Source organism: Entelurus aequoreus, linkage group LG17 (assembly GCF_033978785.1).
Source record: "Entelurus aequoreus isolate RoL-2023_Sb linkage group LG17, RoL_Eaeq_v1.1, whole genome shotgun sequence".
NCBI lineage: Eukaryota > Metazoa > Chordata > Actinopteri > Syngnathiformes > Syngnathidae > Entelurus > Entelurus aequoreus.
This window is the reverse complement of record NC_084747.1, coordinates 7204925-7222424: the sequence shown is the minus strand read 5'-3', so window position 1 is coordinate 7222424 and position 17500 is coordinate 7204925. Positions and strand designations below refer to the sequence as shown.

The following is a 17500-nucleotide window of genomic DNA, read 5'->3' as shown; positions in this document are numbered from 1 at the left end:
CGAGATAACAAATTTAAAATGTGAAAATTAATAACGTCAAGCAAATGGACTTGTCAGGTTCAAACACTGATGACATCTATTAAACAGACAAAGAAGCAAGGAATTAAACAGAGACAGAATTCAAATTTGGCTCAATTGAGGAGAGACGCCTGGACACTGTACCCTTGCACAGTCTCCATCACGCTCCGGCGAAAGATTGTACGCCTTCTCTTTTAATTTGGACTTTCCCTGATTACGTGGCAACAGCTGTTTCTAAGGGACGGAGGTCATAAACAGCCATCGCCTTTAATTAAAACAGTTCAAAGAAAAGGTTGTAAAACAGTTCAAAGAAGGGGTACCTTGAGGGGAGTAAGGTCCTACTTACTCTTCGCTTTGTAGTTCTTGGGTCAAGACAATATATTTCTGTTGATTACAATACATGAAAGAAACAGAACACCTTCATGTTGCTTCCCATCCTACACAGTGGAGTTTTACAAGCCTTCTTCTTGGTAGGATTAAAGCCAGCTTTTGTCTTTATTTTAAGACAAATGCGGGCTCAGAAATGCCATTTTCAATGTGACATTTTTAGGCTAATTTAACCGAGATAACAAATTTAAAATGTGAAAATTAATAACGTCAAGCAAATGGACTTGTCAGGTTCAAACACTGATGACATCTATTAAACAGACAAAGAAGCAAGGAATTAAACAGAGACAGAATTAAAATGTGGCTCAATTGAGGAGAGACGCCTGGACACTGTACCCTTGCACAGTCTTCATCACGCTCCGGCGAAATATTGTACGCCTTCTCTTTTATTTGGACTTTCCCTAATTGCATGGCAACAGCTGTTTCTAAGGGACGGAGGTCATAAAAAGCCATCGCCTTTAATTAAAACAGTTCAAAGAAAAGGTTGTAAAACAGTTCAAAGAAGGGGTGCCTTGAGGGGAGTAAGGTCCTGCTTCCTCTTCGCTTTGTAGTTCTTGGGTCAAGACACAATCTTTCTGTTGATTACAATACATGAAAGAAACAGAACACTTTCATGTTGCTTCCCATCCTACACAGTGGAGTTTTACAAGCCTTCTTCTTGGTAGGATTAAAGACAGCTTTTGTCTTTATTGTAAGACAAATGCAGGCTCAGAAATGCCATTTTCAATGGGACATGTTTAGGCTAATTTACCCGAGATAGCAAATTTTAAATGTGAAAATGAATAACATCAAGCAAATGGACTTGTCAGGTTCAAACACTGATGACATCTATTAAACAGACAAAGAAGCAAGGAATTAAACAGAGACAGAATTAAAATTTGGCTCAATTGAGGAGAGACGCCTGGACACTGTACCCTTGCACAGTCTTCATCACGCTCCGGCGAAAGATTGTACGCCTTCTCTTTTAATTTGGACTTTCCCTGATTACGTGGCAACAGCTGTTTCTAAGGGACGGGGGTCGTAAACAGCCATCGCCTTTGATTAAAACAGTTCAAAGAAAAGGTGCCTTGAGGGGAGTAAGGTCCTGCTTCCCCTTCGCTTTGTAGTTCTTGGGTCAAGACAATATCTTTCTGTTGATTATAATACATGAAAGAAACAGAACACTTTCATGTTGCTTCCCATCCTACACAGTGGAGTTTTACAAGCATTCTTCTTGGTAGGATTAAAGACAGCTTTAATCCTACCGAAAAATGTATGACTGAAGAGTTGTGCTTTCAGTCGGACCCTGGACGGTCCTGCGTGTAAAACTTGTGTCTGTCACCCAACAGGACAGCGAGGCGGCCAGCTGCAAGATGAACAGCCTGGGCAGCAACCACTCGGTGCCCAGCACATCGGTCAGCACGGGCAGCCAGAGCAGCAGCGTCAACAGCATGCAGGAGGTGCTGGACGACAGCTGCTCCGACATGACCATGATGCACCCCCAGGACTACGGCAGCACCCTGGATTCATCGCCGCAGGCCAAGAAGGTACGGCAACCTATTGTTAATGTTAAAATATACCCTTTTAAAAAAAAAACTTGTTTCACTGCAAAAAGTCAGTGTTCAACAACAAGAAAAAAAATACAAAAATGAGGGGTATTTTTAGGGATGATACTCGAAACCGGTTTTCCCGGTTGTTTGATAAGAAAAGAACCGAGTCCTCGGACTCGAATCCCTTTTTGAGAACCGGTACCCGTTATCAAGACCACTATAGTAAAGGAAAAGAGTTGATTCTTTATTCGAATCCCGTCCCGACCATAAATGCCCCGTGTGACATCACAAGAAATGACGTCATGTAGCTCAGTCATTAGGCGCAGATAGCGAAAGCAGGAAAACAATGGACGGGAAAAAGCGCTCCAAGGTGTAATAAAGTTCAAAACAAAAGCTATAATCCATCGAATAACTTTACTGAGAGATTTGAGCAGGGTACAAACACATGAAGAACACTTTTACGACCAACAGGAAACATAGCAACCAGGCTAGCAACGCACCTCCTTTACGGCAGCTGTCGCAACATTCTTAAAACAACCGCAGCACATACATATATATATACAACATATCTCCCTTTTTTAACTTTTGTTTTTCTTTCCTTGTAAACAAAACAAAATCACACTGTAGATGTGTTGTCTGTCTACTTTTCGGGGCTACCGCGCATGCTCGTAACTCCCGTTGCATGCTGGGTAGTGTAGTTGTTATATTCTCTAGCTCATAACATTTTCCCCCCATAAAGAAATAATGTTAACTCAATAAAGTGTATTTCTTTTTTTAGCATTGTAACCACATTTGCAAATAACTTTTCTCTTCATAGAATTTTCTTTCAATAAAGAAATAAAGTGCAAAAATGTCAAAGCATCATAACAAACAGTTATGTTCCAATAGCAGCAGAAGTGCACTTTTTGGAGAGCTGTATTATTTTCAGTTTTGTGCCCAAGGGACTGATTTTATTTAACACTATATTATTATTTATACACCTATAGTGATCACAGAGACAGGTTGTTTTTGTGTTACTGTATATAATTGTTTCTCTGAAAAATCCCACTTAATATACTTTGGGTAACAACAGTCAATATTTATTTATTTTATTTTTATTTTTTTAGGGGGGTAACAGTCAATATTTTTATATTTTATTATATAATAAAAGTGAGCTTTTGTTAAACCAAATATTGTGGTTTTTTTTCCATATACAACAACCTATCTGGACTCGATAAGAGAATCGATAAGGAATCGGTTCGATAAGAGGATTCGATAATAGGCTCGAACTCGATAATTCCTTATCAAACATCATCCCTAGGTATTTTATTTGAACTAAGCAAAATTATCTGCCAATAGAACAAAAAAATTCGGCTTGTCAAGACTTTCCAAAACAAGTAAAATTAGCTAACCTCAATGAACCCAATAATACCTTAAAATAAGTATATTCTCACTAATAACAAGTGCACTTTTCTTGGTAGAAAAAAAAACAAAAACCTTTTTTGCTCAATATGTTGAAAAATATTCTTAAATGAAGTAAATGCTAGTGCCATTATCTTGACATAATGATAAGCGCTCGGCATTACATTTCTTGAAACCAGCAAACTTATACTAAAAACTAATTTATTGTTCTTAATGGAAAGGCAACAAGGCAAGCGCTTGTTACTCTCGGGGTCTCCTAGCCGCTCAGGCAAATCATATGGTCTAAAAATGCATTTTTCCATGGATAACATGACATCATTGCACCAAATGCGTGCTCTTTCAGTCAATTAGTGCGCATATATACAGCCTGGAACCCAGGCCAAAAATGTTTTAATTGTAATTTTGAGGAATTTATCTGAATGTGCATGAACTATTTCTGTTCAAAATTGTTAGAAATGTTAAATGTTTAAATATTAACTGTCATTTTACTGTACTGTGCCAACTGTACTACTATATGAGTACGTATTTTCTATTGTTTCGTTGAGAATAAAACAGCAAAGTCCATTTGGCTGTCATCTGTTTAAATTATGAGACACAATTGTGTCAAAATCATGATTTTTTTTTTTTTCATGCTTGAAATAAGAAATGATTACTTTAAAAAAGTAGTTGTATACTTGTGAGTGTTGATGACACAGCTTTGCAACAGTTGATATTCTAGTTTATAAATTGCCAGAAATAGCCAATTTGCTCAATTTACCTTTAACTCTATATTTACACTTAATTGAACGGTTTAAAAGAGGAGAAAATACGAAAAAAATGACTATTAAATTTTGAAACATAGTTTATCTTCAATTTCGACTCCTTAAAATCCAACTGAAAAAAAGAAGAGAAAAACTAGCTAATTCGAATCTTTTTGAAAAAATTAAAAAAATAATTTATGGAACATCATTAGTAATTTTTCCTGATTAAGATTAATTTTAGAATTTTGATGACATGTTTTAAATAGGTTAAAATCCAATCTACACTTTGTTAGAATATATAACAAATTGGACCAAGCGATGAGGTGGCGACTTGTCCAGGGTGTACCCCGCCTTCCGCCCGATTGTAGCTGAGATCGACTCCAGCGCCCCCGCGACCCCAAAGGGAATAAGCGGTAGAAAATGGATGGATGGATGGATGGACCAAGCTATATTTCTAACAAAGACAAATCATTATTTCTTCTAGATTTTCCAGAACAAAAATTTTAAAATAAATTCAAAAGACTTTGAAATAAGATTTAAATTTGATTCTACAGATTTTCTAGATTTGCCAGAATAATTTTTTTGAATTTTAATCATAATAAGTTTGAAGAAATATTTCACAAATATTCTTCGTCGAAAAAACAGAAGCTAAAATGAAGAATTCAATTAAAATGTATTTATTATTCTTTACAATAAAAAAAAAATAATTTACTTGAACATTGATTTAAATTGTCAGGAAAGAAGAGGAAGGAATTTAAAAGGTAAAAAGGTATATGTGTTTAAAAATCCTAAAATCATTTTTAAGGTTGTATTTTTTCTCTAAAATTGTCTTTCTGAAAGTTACAAGAAGCAAAGTAAAAAAAAATTATGAATTTATTTAAACAAGTGAAGACCAAGTCTTTAAAATATTTTCTTGGATTTTCAAATTCTATTTGAGTTTTGTCTCTCTTAGGATTAAAAATGTCGAGCAAAGCGAGATCAGCTTGCTAGTAAATAAATAAAATTGAAAAAATAGAGCATTTTAAAATAAATTCAAAAGACTTTGAAATAAGATTTAAATTTGATTCTACAGATTTTCTAGATTTGCCAGAATAATTTTTTTGAATTTTAATCATAATAAGTTTGAAGAAATATTTCACAAATATTCTTCGTCGAAAAAACAGAATCTAAAATGAAGAATTCAATTAAAATGTATTTATTATTCTTTACAATAAAAAAAATTAATTTACTTGAACATTGATTTAAATTGTCAGGAAAGAAGAGGAAGGAATTTAAAAGGTAAAAAGGTATATGTGTTTAAAAATCCTAAAATCATTTTTAAGGTTGTATTTTTTCTCTAAAATTGTCTTTCTGAAAGTTATAAAAAGTTATAAAAAAAAATTAATGCATTTATTTAAACAAGTGAAGACCAAGTCTTTAAAATATTTTCTTGGATTTTCAAATTCTATTTGAGTTTTGTCTCTCTTAGGATTAAAAATGTCGAGCAAAGCGAGACCAGCTTGCTAGTAAATAAATAAAATTTAAAAAATAGAGCATTTTAAAATAAATTCAAAAGACTTTGATATAAGATTTAAATTTGATTCTACAGATTTTCTAGATTTGCCAGATTTTTTTTTTGGAATTTTAATCATAATAAGTTTGAAGAAATATTTCACAAATATTCTTCGTCGAAAAAACAGAAGCTAAAATGAAGAATTAAATTAAAATTGATTTATTATTCTTTACAATAATAAAAAAATAAATACTTGAACATTGATTTAAATTGTCAGGAAAGAAGAGGAAGGAATTTAAAAGGTAAAAAGGTATATGTGTTTAAAAATCCTAAAATCATTTTTAAGGTTGTATTTTTTCTCTAAAATTGTCTTTCTGAAAGTTACAAGAAGCAAAGTAAAAAAAAATTATGAATTTATTCAAACAAGTGAAGACCAAGTCTTTAAAATATTTTCTTGGATTTTCAAACTCTATTTGAGTTTTGTCTCTCTTAGAATTAAAAATGTCGGGCAAAGCGAGACCAGCTTGCTAGTAAATAAATAAAATTTAAAAAATAGAGGCAGCTCACTGGTAAGTGCTGCTATTTGAGCTATTTTTAGAACAGGCCAGCGGGCGACTCATCTGGTCCTTACGGGCTACCTGGTGCCCGCGGGCACCGCGTTGGTGACCCCTGGTGTAGAGTGTATTTCTTTAAAGTTAAGAGTAGTTTAAAGTTATCTTCATTGAAAAGTAAAGTGCTTTTCCTTCAAAAATAAGGACATTTCAATGTGACCCCAAACTTTTGAACGGTAGTGTAGATACTTTTTAAAATGTATTTTGTAATTTATGACTGGCCTCACGTGGGCCGGACAGGGACGCGCAAAGGGCCGGATGTGGCCCGCGGGCCGCAGAATGCCCAGGTCTGCTCCAAACCATTATTACAGTAGACAAAAAAAATTGTTTTGACAAATAACAGCTTCTCTCCAATTAGCGCCTGCATCCAAATAACGCCCCGTCGTCTGTGCGCTTTAGCTACTTAAACGCACCGGCGACAATTAGCGTGTCTACGCTATCTGTTGTACGTTCCTTTAAGAAAACCATAGAGGCCATATTTGCACGTGTTACCTAGCACCACATGACCCTCGGTTTGGACGTCTAACATCACTTTTGAGTACGTTGGCGTCCACCTGAGCGCTGAGGGAAACATCCCCAGTGTGTTTATCACAACCTCTTCATAGTAAAACCCCCCCGCCCTCGCCGCGGTAACCACGGCAACCGTCCACACTGTCATCAGAGAGCCGTGCAGATCAAGTTCATAACAACAGTCGCTTCCAGAACAAAGACGGCGTCGTGTTGTTGACGTGTGTCTCACTCGCATACACACTCTGTCTTTGTGTTTACACAGCTGATCCCTAGAGAGGATTAATTGGCACTGAGGAACTATACTTTGATCAATTAATTCATTTATGTTTAAATTAGAGATGTCCGATAATGGCTTTTTTGCCGATATTCCGATATTGTCCAACTCTTAGATACCGATTCCGACATCAACCGATACCGATATATACAGTCGTGGAATGAACACATTATTATGCCTAATTTTGTTGTGATGCCTCGCTGGATGCATTAAACAATGTAACAAGGTTTTTCAAAATAAATCAACTCAAGTTATGGACAAAAATGCCAACATGGCACTGCCATATTTATTATTGAAGTCACAAAGTGCATTATTTTTTTTAACATGCCTCAAAACAGCAGCTTGGAATTTGGGACAGTTGGGGTGTATATTGTAGCGTCCCGGAAGAGTTAGTGCTGCAAGGGGTTCTGGGTATTTGTCCTGTGATGTTCTCCCGAAATGTGTTTGTCATTCTTGTTTGGTGTGGGTTCGCAGTGTGGCGCATATTTGTAACAGTGTTTAAGTTGTTTATACGGCCACCCTCAGTGTGACCTGTATGGCTGTTGACCAAGTATGGATTGCATTCACTTTTGTGTGTGTGAAAAGCCGTAGATATTATGTGACTGGGACGGCCTTTAAGGCACGCCCCCAATATTGTTGTCTGGGTGGAAAACGGTAGAAATTCGGGAGAATGGTTGCCCCGGGAGATTTTCGGGGAGGGGCACTGAAATTCGGGAGTCTCCCGGGAAAAATGGGGGAGGGTTGGCAAGTATGACTGGGAGACGCAACTGCTCTGTACTTCTCCGTACGTCCATGTATCACTCCGTACAGCGGCGTTTTAAAAAGTCATAAATTGTACTTTTTAAAACCGACACCGTTAATTTCCGATATTACATTTTAAAGCATTTATCGGCCGATAATATTGGCAATCCGATATTATCGGACATCTCTAGTATTTATTGCAAATATAGTCAGGCAGACAGTTGACAGTTGCTACGAACAATGGGGCTTTCTGCTCCGCCGCTCCCAGTCTGTGGAAAGCTCTCCCTGACCACCTGAGGGTACCGCAGACTGTGGATGCTTTTAAAAAAGGCTTAAAAACCCTTCTTTTAAAAAAAAAGCCTTTTTTATATATATATATATATATATATATATATATATATATATATATATATATATATATATGCATACTAGTTCTAGCTATTTGGCTGTTCTAGTTTTTATTTTCTTAATTTTTTTTAAATTATCTTTTTATTTTTTTAATACACTGTAGCACAGGGGTCACCAACGTGGTAGCCCGTAAGGACCAGATGAGTAGCCCGCTGGCCTGTTCTTAAAATAGCTAAAATAGCAGCACTTACCAGTGAGCTGCCTCTATTTTTTAAAATTTTTTTATTTACTAGCAAGCTGATCTCGCTTTGCTCGACATTTTTAATTCTAAGAGAGACAAAACTCAAATAGAATTTGAAAATCCAACAAAATATTTTAAAGACTTGGTCTTCACTTGTTTAAATAAATGCATTAATTGTTTTACTTTGCTTCTTATAACTTTCACAAAGACAATTTAAGAGAAAAATACAACCTTAAAAATGATTTTAGGATTTTTAAACACATATACCTTTTTACCTTTTAAATTCCTTCCTCTTCTTTCCTGACAATTTAAATCAATGTTCAAGTAAATAAAAAATTTTTATTGTAAAGAATAATAAATACATTTTAATTGAATTCTTCATTTTAGCTTCTGTTTTTTCGACGAAGAATATTTGTGAAATATTTCTTCAAAAAATTATTTTGGCAAATCTAGAAAATCTGTAGAATCAAATTTAAATCTTATTTCAAAGTCTTTTGAATTTCTTTTAAAATTTTTGTTCTGGAAAATCTAGAAGAAATAATGATTTGTCTTTGTTAGAAATATAGCTTGGTCCATCCATCCATCCATCCATTTTCTACCGCTTATTCCCTTTGGGGTCGCGGGGGCGCTGGAGCCGATCTCAGCTACAATCGGGCGGAAGGCGGGGTACACCCTGGACAAGTCGCCAAATCATCGCTTGGTCCAATTTGTTATATATTCTAACAAAGTGTAGATTGGATTTTAACCTATTTAAAACATGTCATCAAAATTCTAAAATGAATCTTAATCAGGAAAAATTACTAATGATGTTCCATAAATTATTTTTTAAATTTTTTCAAAAAGATTCGAATTAGTTAGTTTTTCTCTTCTTTTTTTCGGTTGAATTTTGAATTTTAAAGAGTCGAAATTGAAGATAAACTATGTTTCAAAATTTAATAGTCATTTTTTTCGTGTTTTCTCCTCTTTTAAACCGTTCAATTAAGTGTAAATATAATTAATTATTAATAACAACATAGAATTAAAGGTAAATTGAGCAAATTGGCTATTTCTGGCAATTTATTTAAGTGTGTATCAAACTGGTAGCCCTTCGCATTAATCACTACCCAAGAAGTAGCTCTTGCTTTCAAAAAGGTTGGTGACCCCTGCTGTAGCACTTTGAGGTTGTTTACTCAATGTTAAGTGCTTTTTACAAATAAAATCTATTATTATTATTATTATTGTAAAATGTGGCTGACCTCAGTGAAATATCTGACCAGCTCCTTTATTATAGGGCACTTATTTTCCAGTTTTGCACACATTTCCAATAATTTAATACACGTAGAACCTTTATTTAACCAGATAAGAAACCCATTGAGATCAAGATCTCTTTCACAAGGGTGACCGGGCCAAGAGGTCAACGGCACATGTCACAGAGCAGTATCAAAAAAGTAATACGTTATTTCCCATTTTGAAAAGTTGCAAGTAAGAAACTTGTATTTCGTGAAACGAAAAGAAATGTCAAAACTGCGTCAATATACATAAATTAAAGGTACGTAATGGAATCGCAGCTCCTGAATCGTGATGGTAATGGCATCACAAGGTGCCCAAAGATTCCCACCTCTAAAAAATAAGTACAATCACAAAACGAAAAATGATTTGTTGTGACTTAAGGACATATTCAGCATTTTCACTTTGTTGAAACTCGCTCTTCGGGGGAAAGGTACACTGTGACGAGACATAAACATTTAACATTTTGTCTCAATGGGTTTATTTAACGGCAGGACCACCAGTACAACTGGGACGAGGGCATCCACCGGGACCACCGGCTGACCTCCTTGGACAAGAGCAGCCAGGCGCAGAGCTACAAGAACCAGGGCCGCTTTGCCACCATCAAGTCCGCATCCCTGGTGAGTTCTCTCTCTTGAAGACGCCTTCTCTTTTTTTGTCTCTTTGTGTGCGTGTCAAGTCTGGAAGCATCCTATTGATATAGCAGGCGGCCGTCAAAAACTGCTCCTCCTTCCATCAACACCTGTCCGTTGGACCCAGCCAATCAGTATTGTTTTTTTTTTATTGATTGAGACTTTTATTAGTAGGTTGCACAGTGAAGTACATATTCCGTACAATTGACCACTAAATGGTAACACCCGAATACGTTTTTCAACTTGTTTAAATTGATTCATGATACAGATATATACTATCAGATATATACTATCATCATAATACAGTCATCACACAAGATAATCACATTGAATTATTTACATTATTTACAATCAGGGGTGTGGGGGGGTCGGGGGGGGTAGGATATGGACAGCAAGTAGTGGACATAGAGAGAGAGAGAGAGAGAGAGAGAGAGAGAGAGAGAGAGAGAGAGAGAGAGAGAGAGAGAGCTCAGAAGGCATAAGAAAAAGTATCTGCATTTGATTGTTTACATTTGATTATTAGCAATCCGGGGAGGGTGTTAGTTTAGGGTTGTAGCTGCCTGGAGGTGAACTTTTATTGCGGTTTTTGAAGTTACAAGAAGCAAAGTAAAAAAAAATTATGAATTTATTTAAACAAGTGAAGACCAAGTCTTTAAAATATTTTCTTGGATTTTCAAATTCTATTTGAGTTTTGTCTCTCTTAGGATTAAAAATGTCGAGCAAAGCGAGATCAGCTTGCTAGTAAATAAATAAAATTTAAAAAATAGAGCATTTTAAAATAAATTCAAAAGACTTTGAAATAAGATTTAAATTTGATTCTACAGATTTTCTAGATTTGCCAGAATAATTTTTTTGAATTTTAATCATAATAAGTTTGAAGAAATATTTCACAAATATTCTTCGTCGAAAAAACAGAATCTAAAATGAAGAATTCAATTAAAATGTATTTATTATTCTTTACAATAAAAAAAATTAATTTACTTGAACATTGATTTAAATTGTCAGGAAAGAAGAGGAAGGAATTTAAAAGGTAAAAAGGTATATGTGTTTAAAAATCCTAAAATCATTTTTAAGGTTGTATTTTTTCTTTTGTGATGTGAATTATATTTATATAGCGCTTTTCTCTAGTGACTCAAAGCGCTTTTACATAGTGAAACCCAATATCTAAGTTACATTTAAACCAGTGTGGGTGGCACTGGGAGCAGGTGGGTAAAGTGTCTTGCCCAAGGACACAACGGCAGTGGCTAGGATGGCGGAAGCGGGGATCGAACCTGGAACTTTCAAGTTGCTGGCACGGCCACTCTACCAACCGAGCTATACCGCCCTTTTATACCTGTTGGGAGCGCATTCCACATTGATGTGGCATAGAAAGAGAATGAGTTAAGACCTTTGTTAGTTGGGAATCTGGGTTTAACGTGGTTAGTGGAGCTCCCCCTGGTGTTGTGGTTATGGCGGTCATTTACGTTAAGGAAGTAGTTTGACATGTACTTCGGTGTCAGAGAGGTGTAGCGGATTTTATAGACTAGGCTCAGTGCAAGTTGTTTAACATGGGTATAGGTATACCCAGGTTCAAATACTGATGACATCTATTAAACAAGACAAGAAGCAAAGAATTAAACAGAGACAGAATTTGGCTCAATTTGAGGAGAGACGCCTGGACATCTGTACCCTTGTAAGTGTCATTACGCTCTGCCGGAAAGATTGTACGCCTCCCCCTTTATTTGGACTTTCTCTGACCACATGACAACGGCTGCTTCTAAGGGACGAGGTCGTAAACAGCCATCGCCTTTGATTACAACAGTTCAAAGGAAAAGGTCGTAAACAGTTCAAAGGAAAGGTTGTAAAACAGTTCAAAAAGAGGTTCGTAAAACAGTTCAAAAAGGAGATTCAAAAAGAGGTCGTCTGGAAATTGGGCAGATCCTGCCTTCTCTCCGCTTTGTAGTCCTTGGGTTAAAACTAGTGATGTCCGATAATGGCTTTTTGCCGATATCCGATATTCTGATATTGTCCAACTCTTTAATTACCGATACCGATATCAACCGATACCGATATCAACCGATACATGCAGTCGGGGAATTAACACATTATTATGCCTAATTTGGATAACCATGTATGGTGAAGATAAGGTACTTTTAAAAAAAAAAAAAAAAATAAGATAACTAAATTAAAAACATTTTCTTGAATAAAAAAGAAAGTAAAACAATATAAAAACAGTTACATAGAAACTAGTAATTAATGAAAATGAGTAAAATTAACTGTTAAAGGTTAGTACTATTAGTGGAGCAGCAGCACGCACAATCATGTGTGCTTACGGACTGTATCCCTTGCAGACTGTATTGATATATATTGATATATAATGTAGGAACCAGAATATTGATAACAGAAAGAAATGGGGGGAGGGAGTTTTTTTGGGTTGGTGCACTAATTGTAAGTGTATCTTGTGTTTTTTATGTTGATTTAATAAAAAAAAAATTTAAAATTAAAAACCGATACAGATAATAAAAAAAACGATACCGATAATTTCCGATATTACATTTTAACGCATTTATCGGACGATAATATCGGCAGGCCGATATTATCGGACATCCCTAGTTAAAACAATATCTTTCTGTTGATTACAATACATGAAAGAAAACCGAAACACCTTCATGTTGCTTCCCCCCTTACACAGTGGAGTTTTACAAGCCTTCATCTTGGTGGGTTTCAAAGACAGCTTTTGTCTTCTTGCCAGGAACTCATTTCAACACAAAGTATTGTGATAATTTAGATAGAATTATTCTGACAAGTATCGGGGACTTGTGTCGAGTAGTGCAGGACACGTCCGGGTATTGTCAAGGACTAAGACAAACCTTGTTTGCCACAGTTAGCTGATATGACGGACATTGGGACTATGGCTGGTGTTAGAGACATGCAGGAGAACTACAATATAGGCCAAAAGTTTGTACACACCTTCTCATTCAATGCGTTTTCTTTATTATCATGACTATTTACTAGAGATGTCCGATAATATCGGCCTGCCGATATTATCGGACGATAAATGCGTTAAAATGTAATATCGGAAATTATCGGTATCGGTTTTTTTATTATCGGTATCGTTTTTTTTGTTTTTTTTGTTGTTTTTTTTACACTCATTCACACTCATTCACACAAAAGGGTTGTTTCTTTCTGTTATTAATATTCTGGTTCCTACATTATATATCAATATATATCAATACAGTCTGCAAGGGATACAGTCCGTAAGCACACATGATTGTGCGTGCTGCTGGTCCACTAATAGTACTAACCTTTAACAGTTAATTTTACTAATTTTCATTAATTATTAGTTTCAATGTAACTGTTTTTATATTGTTTTACTTTATTTTTTATTCAAGAAAATGTTTTTAATTTATTTATCTTATTTTATTTTATTATTATTTTTTTTTTAAAGTACCTTATCTTCACCATACCTGGTTGTCCAAATTAGGCATAATAATGTGTTAATTCCACGACTGTATATATCGGTATCGGTTGATATCGGTATCGGTAATTAAAGAGTTGGACAATATCGGAATATCGGATATCGGCAAAAAGCCATTATCGGACATCCCTACTATTTACATTGTAGATTGTCACTGAAGGCATCAAAACTTTGAATGAACACATGTGGAGTTATGTACTTAAACTACTCAGTGGCCTAGTGGTTAGAGTGTCTGCCCTGAGATCGGTAGGTTCTGGGTTCAAACCCCGGCCGAGTCATACCAAAGACTATAAAAATGGGACCCATTACCATGAATTGATTAACGTGGACCCCGACTTAAACAAGTTGAAAAACGTATTCGGGTGTTACCATTTAGTGTGCAATTGTACGGAATATGTACTGTACTGTGCAATCTACTAATAAAAACTTCAATCAATCAATCAAAAAACCTCCCTGCTTGGCACTCAGCATCAATGGTTGTAATTGGGGGTTAAATCACCAAAAATGATTCCTGGGCGCGGCCACCGCTGCTGCCCACTGCTCCCCTCACCTCCCAGGGGGTGATGAAGGGTGATCAGAGAATAATTTTGCCACACCTAGTGTGTGTGTGACAATCATTGGTACTTTAGCTTTAACTTAACAAAAAAAGGTGAAATAACTGAAAACATGTTTTATATTCTAGTTTCTTCAAAATAGCCACCCTTTGCTCTGATTACTGCTTTGCACACCCTTGGCATTCTCTCCATGAGCTTCAAGAGGTAGTCGCCTGAAATGGTTTTCACTTCACAGGTGTGCTTGGAGCTCATGGAGAGAATGCCAAGAGTGTGCACTGTAAAAAGTCAGTGTTCAAAAACAAGAACAAAAAAAATACAAAAATGAGGGGTATTTTTTTTTTAACTAAGCAAAATTATCTGCCAATAGAACAAGAAAATTCGGCTTGTCAAGACTTTCCAAAACAAGTCAAATTAGCTAACTTCAATGAACCCAAAAAATACCTTAAAATAAGTATATTCTCACTAATAACAAGTGCACTTTTCTTGGTAGAAAAAAAAGACCTTTTTGCTCAATATGTTGAAAAATATTCTTAAATTAAATAAATGCTAGTGCCATTATCTTGACATAATGATATGCGCTCGGCATCATGATTTTTTTTTTCATGCTTGAAGTAAGAAATCCATCCATCCATCCATTTTCTACCGCTTAGATTACTTTAAAAAAGTAGTTTTATACTTGTGAGTGTTGATGACACAGCTTTGCAACAGTTGATATTCTAGTTTCAAGCATGTTTTACTCAATATAGGTCATCAAATCTCAGCAACAAGCTGTAATATCTTACTGAGATCATTTAGGACCAAAACCCTTAAAACAAGTAAAACACTCTAACATAAAATCTGCTTAGTGAGAAGAATGATCTTATCAGACAGAAAATAAGCAAATATCAGCCGTATTTGAGATATTTCATCTTACTTAGATTTCAGTTTTTGCAGTGTGCAAAGCAGTAATTGGAGCACATGGTGGCTATTTTGAAGAAACTAGAATATAAAACATGTCTTCAGTTATTTCACCTTTCTTTGTTAAGTACATAACTCCACATGTGTTCATTCATAGTTGTGATGCCTTCAGGGACAATCTACAATGTAAATAGTAGGGATGTCCGATAATGGCTTTTTGCCGATATCCGATATTCCGATATTGCCCAACTCTTTAATTACCGATATCAACCGATACCGATATCAACCGATATATGCAGTCGTGCAGTCGTGGAATTAACACATTATTATGCCTAATTTGGACAACCAGGTATGGTGAAGATAAGGTACTTTTTTTAAAAATTAGTAAAATAAGATAAATAAATTAAAAACATTTTCTTGAATAAAAAAGAAAGTACAACAATATAAAAACAGTTACATAGAAACTAGTAATGAATGAAAATGAGTAAAATTAAGTGTTAAAGGTTAGTACTATTAGTGGAGCAGCAGCACGCACAATCATGTGTGCTTACGGACTGTATCCCTTGCAGACTGTATTGATATATATTGATATATCATGTAGGAAGCAGAATATTAATAACAGAAAGAAACAACCCTTTTGTGTGAATGAGTGTAAATGGGGGAGGGAGGTTTTTTGGGTTGGTGCACTAATTGTAAGTGTATCTTACAACGCCCCCTCTCTCCCTACCTTCAAAACCACCCTAAAAACTCACCTCTTCACATTAGCCTTTCCAAACTGACCCTGCCCTTGGTGTTTCTTTATTATTTTTTTTATTTTTTTCTTTTCTTAGTTTCTTTTCCTAATAAAGTTGTTTTAATTCCCCCCCCCCCCCCCCCCCCCACACACACATGTAAAGCGACTTTGGGTATTTAGAAAAGCGCTATATAAATCCCAGGTATTATTATTATTATTATCTTGTGTTTTTTATGTGGATTTAATAAAAAAAAATAAAAATAAAAAAATAAAAAACCGATACCGATAATAAAAAAAAACGATACCGATAATTTCCGATATTACATTTTAACGCATATATCGGCCGATAATATCGGCAGGCCAATATTATCGGACATCTCTAGTAAATAGTCATGAAAATAAAGAAAACTCATTGAATGAGGAGAAGGTGTGTCCAAACTTTTGGCCTGGTAGTGGGGACGGCGTGGCGAAGTTGGTAGAGTGGCTGTGCCAGCAATCGGAAGGCTGCTGGTTACCGGGGTTCAATCCCCACCTTCTACCATCCTAGTCACGTCCGTTGTGTCCTTGGGCAAGACACTTCACCCTTGCTCCTGATGGCTGCTGGTTAGCGCCTTGCATGGCAGCTCCCTCCATCAGTGTGTGAATGTGTGTGTGAATGGGTGAATGTGGAAATAGTGTCAAAGCGCTTTGAGTACCTTGAAGGTAGAAAAGCGCCATACAAGTATAACCCATTTACCATTTGTCATTGAGTGTGTGTCCTCAGCCATGTCCCTCACCGCCGTCCTCTTTGTCACAACGTGTACTCGCGCTGCTTTGTCCCAACCCATCGGAGGCGCCGCAAACGTCTCATCGGTCCCATGAACAACACGAAGTACACTCTTACGAGGCTTTTTGTTTTTGTGGCGGCCGCAGTTTGACCCTGACAAATTCCCCGTTACATTATTCTCAATGGTGATTGTGGACTATAAGCAATCTGTGGAATGATTATTCTGCTCATCCTTACTAGAGTGTTGGTTATTTTCCATTCGTTTGTCTCATTACCCCCCCCCCCCCCTCCCCAGTAATACCACACATTTGACTCAATATTCTCTCTTGGTGGGCGTGTCCTTCTCTCTCTTCTCTTTCTGTGCTGCTCTGTTGTCATAGAAACAAGCAGTAGTAAGTAGTAAGTAGTGTTGCTGCCTTCACGTGTTTAATTTAACCCCTTCATGACCCCTCATTGTCTCCTTCCTTTGTCCTGACGGTGTCTTTGACTGCGACCATGTCCCCTCCTGACGTCACGCTAATTCATTCATTCATTCATTCACCCACCGCAGGGACAATTGACTACATTTTATCCGTTTAAACAAGCGAAATGGGCCCAAGTCTTGTGGCGCAAACCACAACGCCTCTCTCTCTCCCTCTCTCCGGTGTCCTGCCCGCTGGCGCTGAGAGAGATGACATCATCTTTTTTTCCCCGAGCCGACATCGTCGGGCGGGCAGGTAGACAAAGAGACGAAGACAAAAATACGAAGCGAGCGTAAAACCCACACTGCAAAAAGTCGCGTGTTCAAAAACAAGAAAAAAAATACAAAAATGAGGGGTATTTTGTTTGAACTAAGCAAGATTATCTGCCAATAGAACAAGAAAATTTGGCTTGTCAAGACTTTCCAAAACAAGTAAAATTAGC

General features: G+C 36.3%; 1 protein-coding gene across 1 annotated transcript in view; it reads left to right on the top strand.

The window, feature by feature from the left end:
- LOC133632082 (serine/threonine-protein kinase TAO3-like) overlaps window positions 1-17500 on the top strand; it is a 186425-nt gene that overhangs the window by 151705 nt on the left and 17220 nt on the right. Inside the window, exons 13-14 of the mRNA XM_062024319.1 lie at window positions 1734-1931; window positions 10053-10178. Coding sequence (XP_061880303.1) covers window positions 1734-1931; window positions 10053-10178 — 324 coding nt within the window. The remainder of the gene's footprint in view (window positions 1-1733; window positions 1932-10052; window positions 10179-17500) is intronic.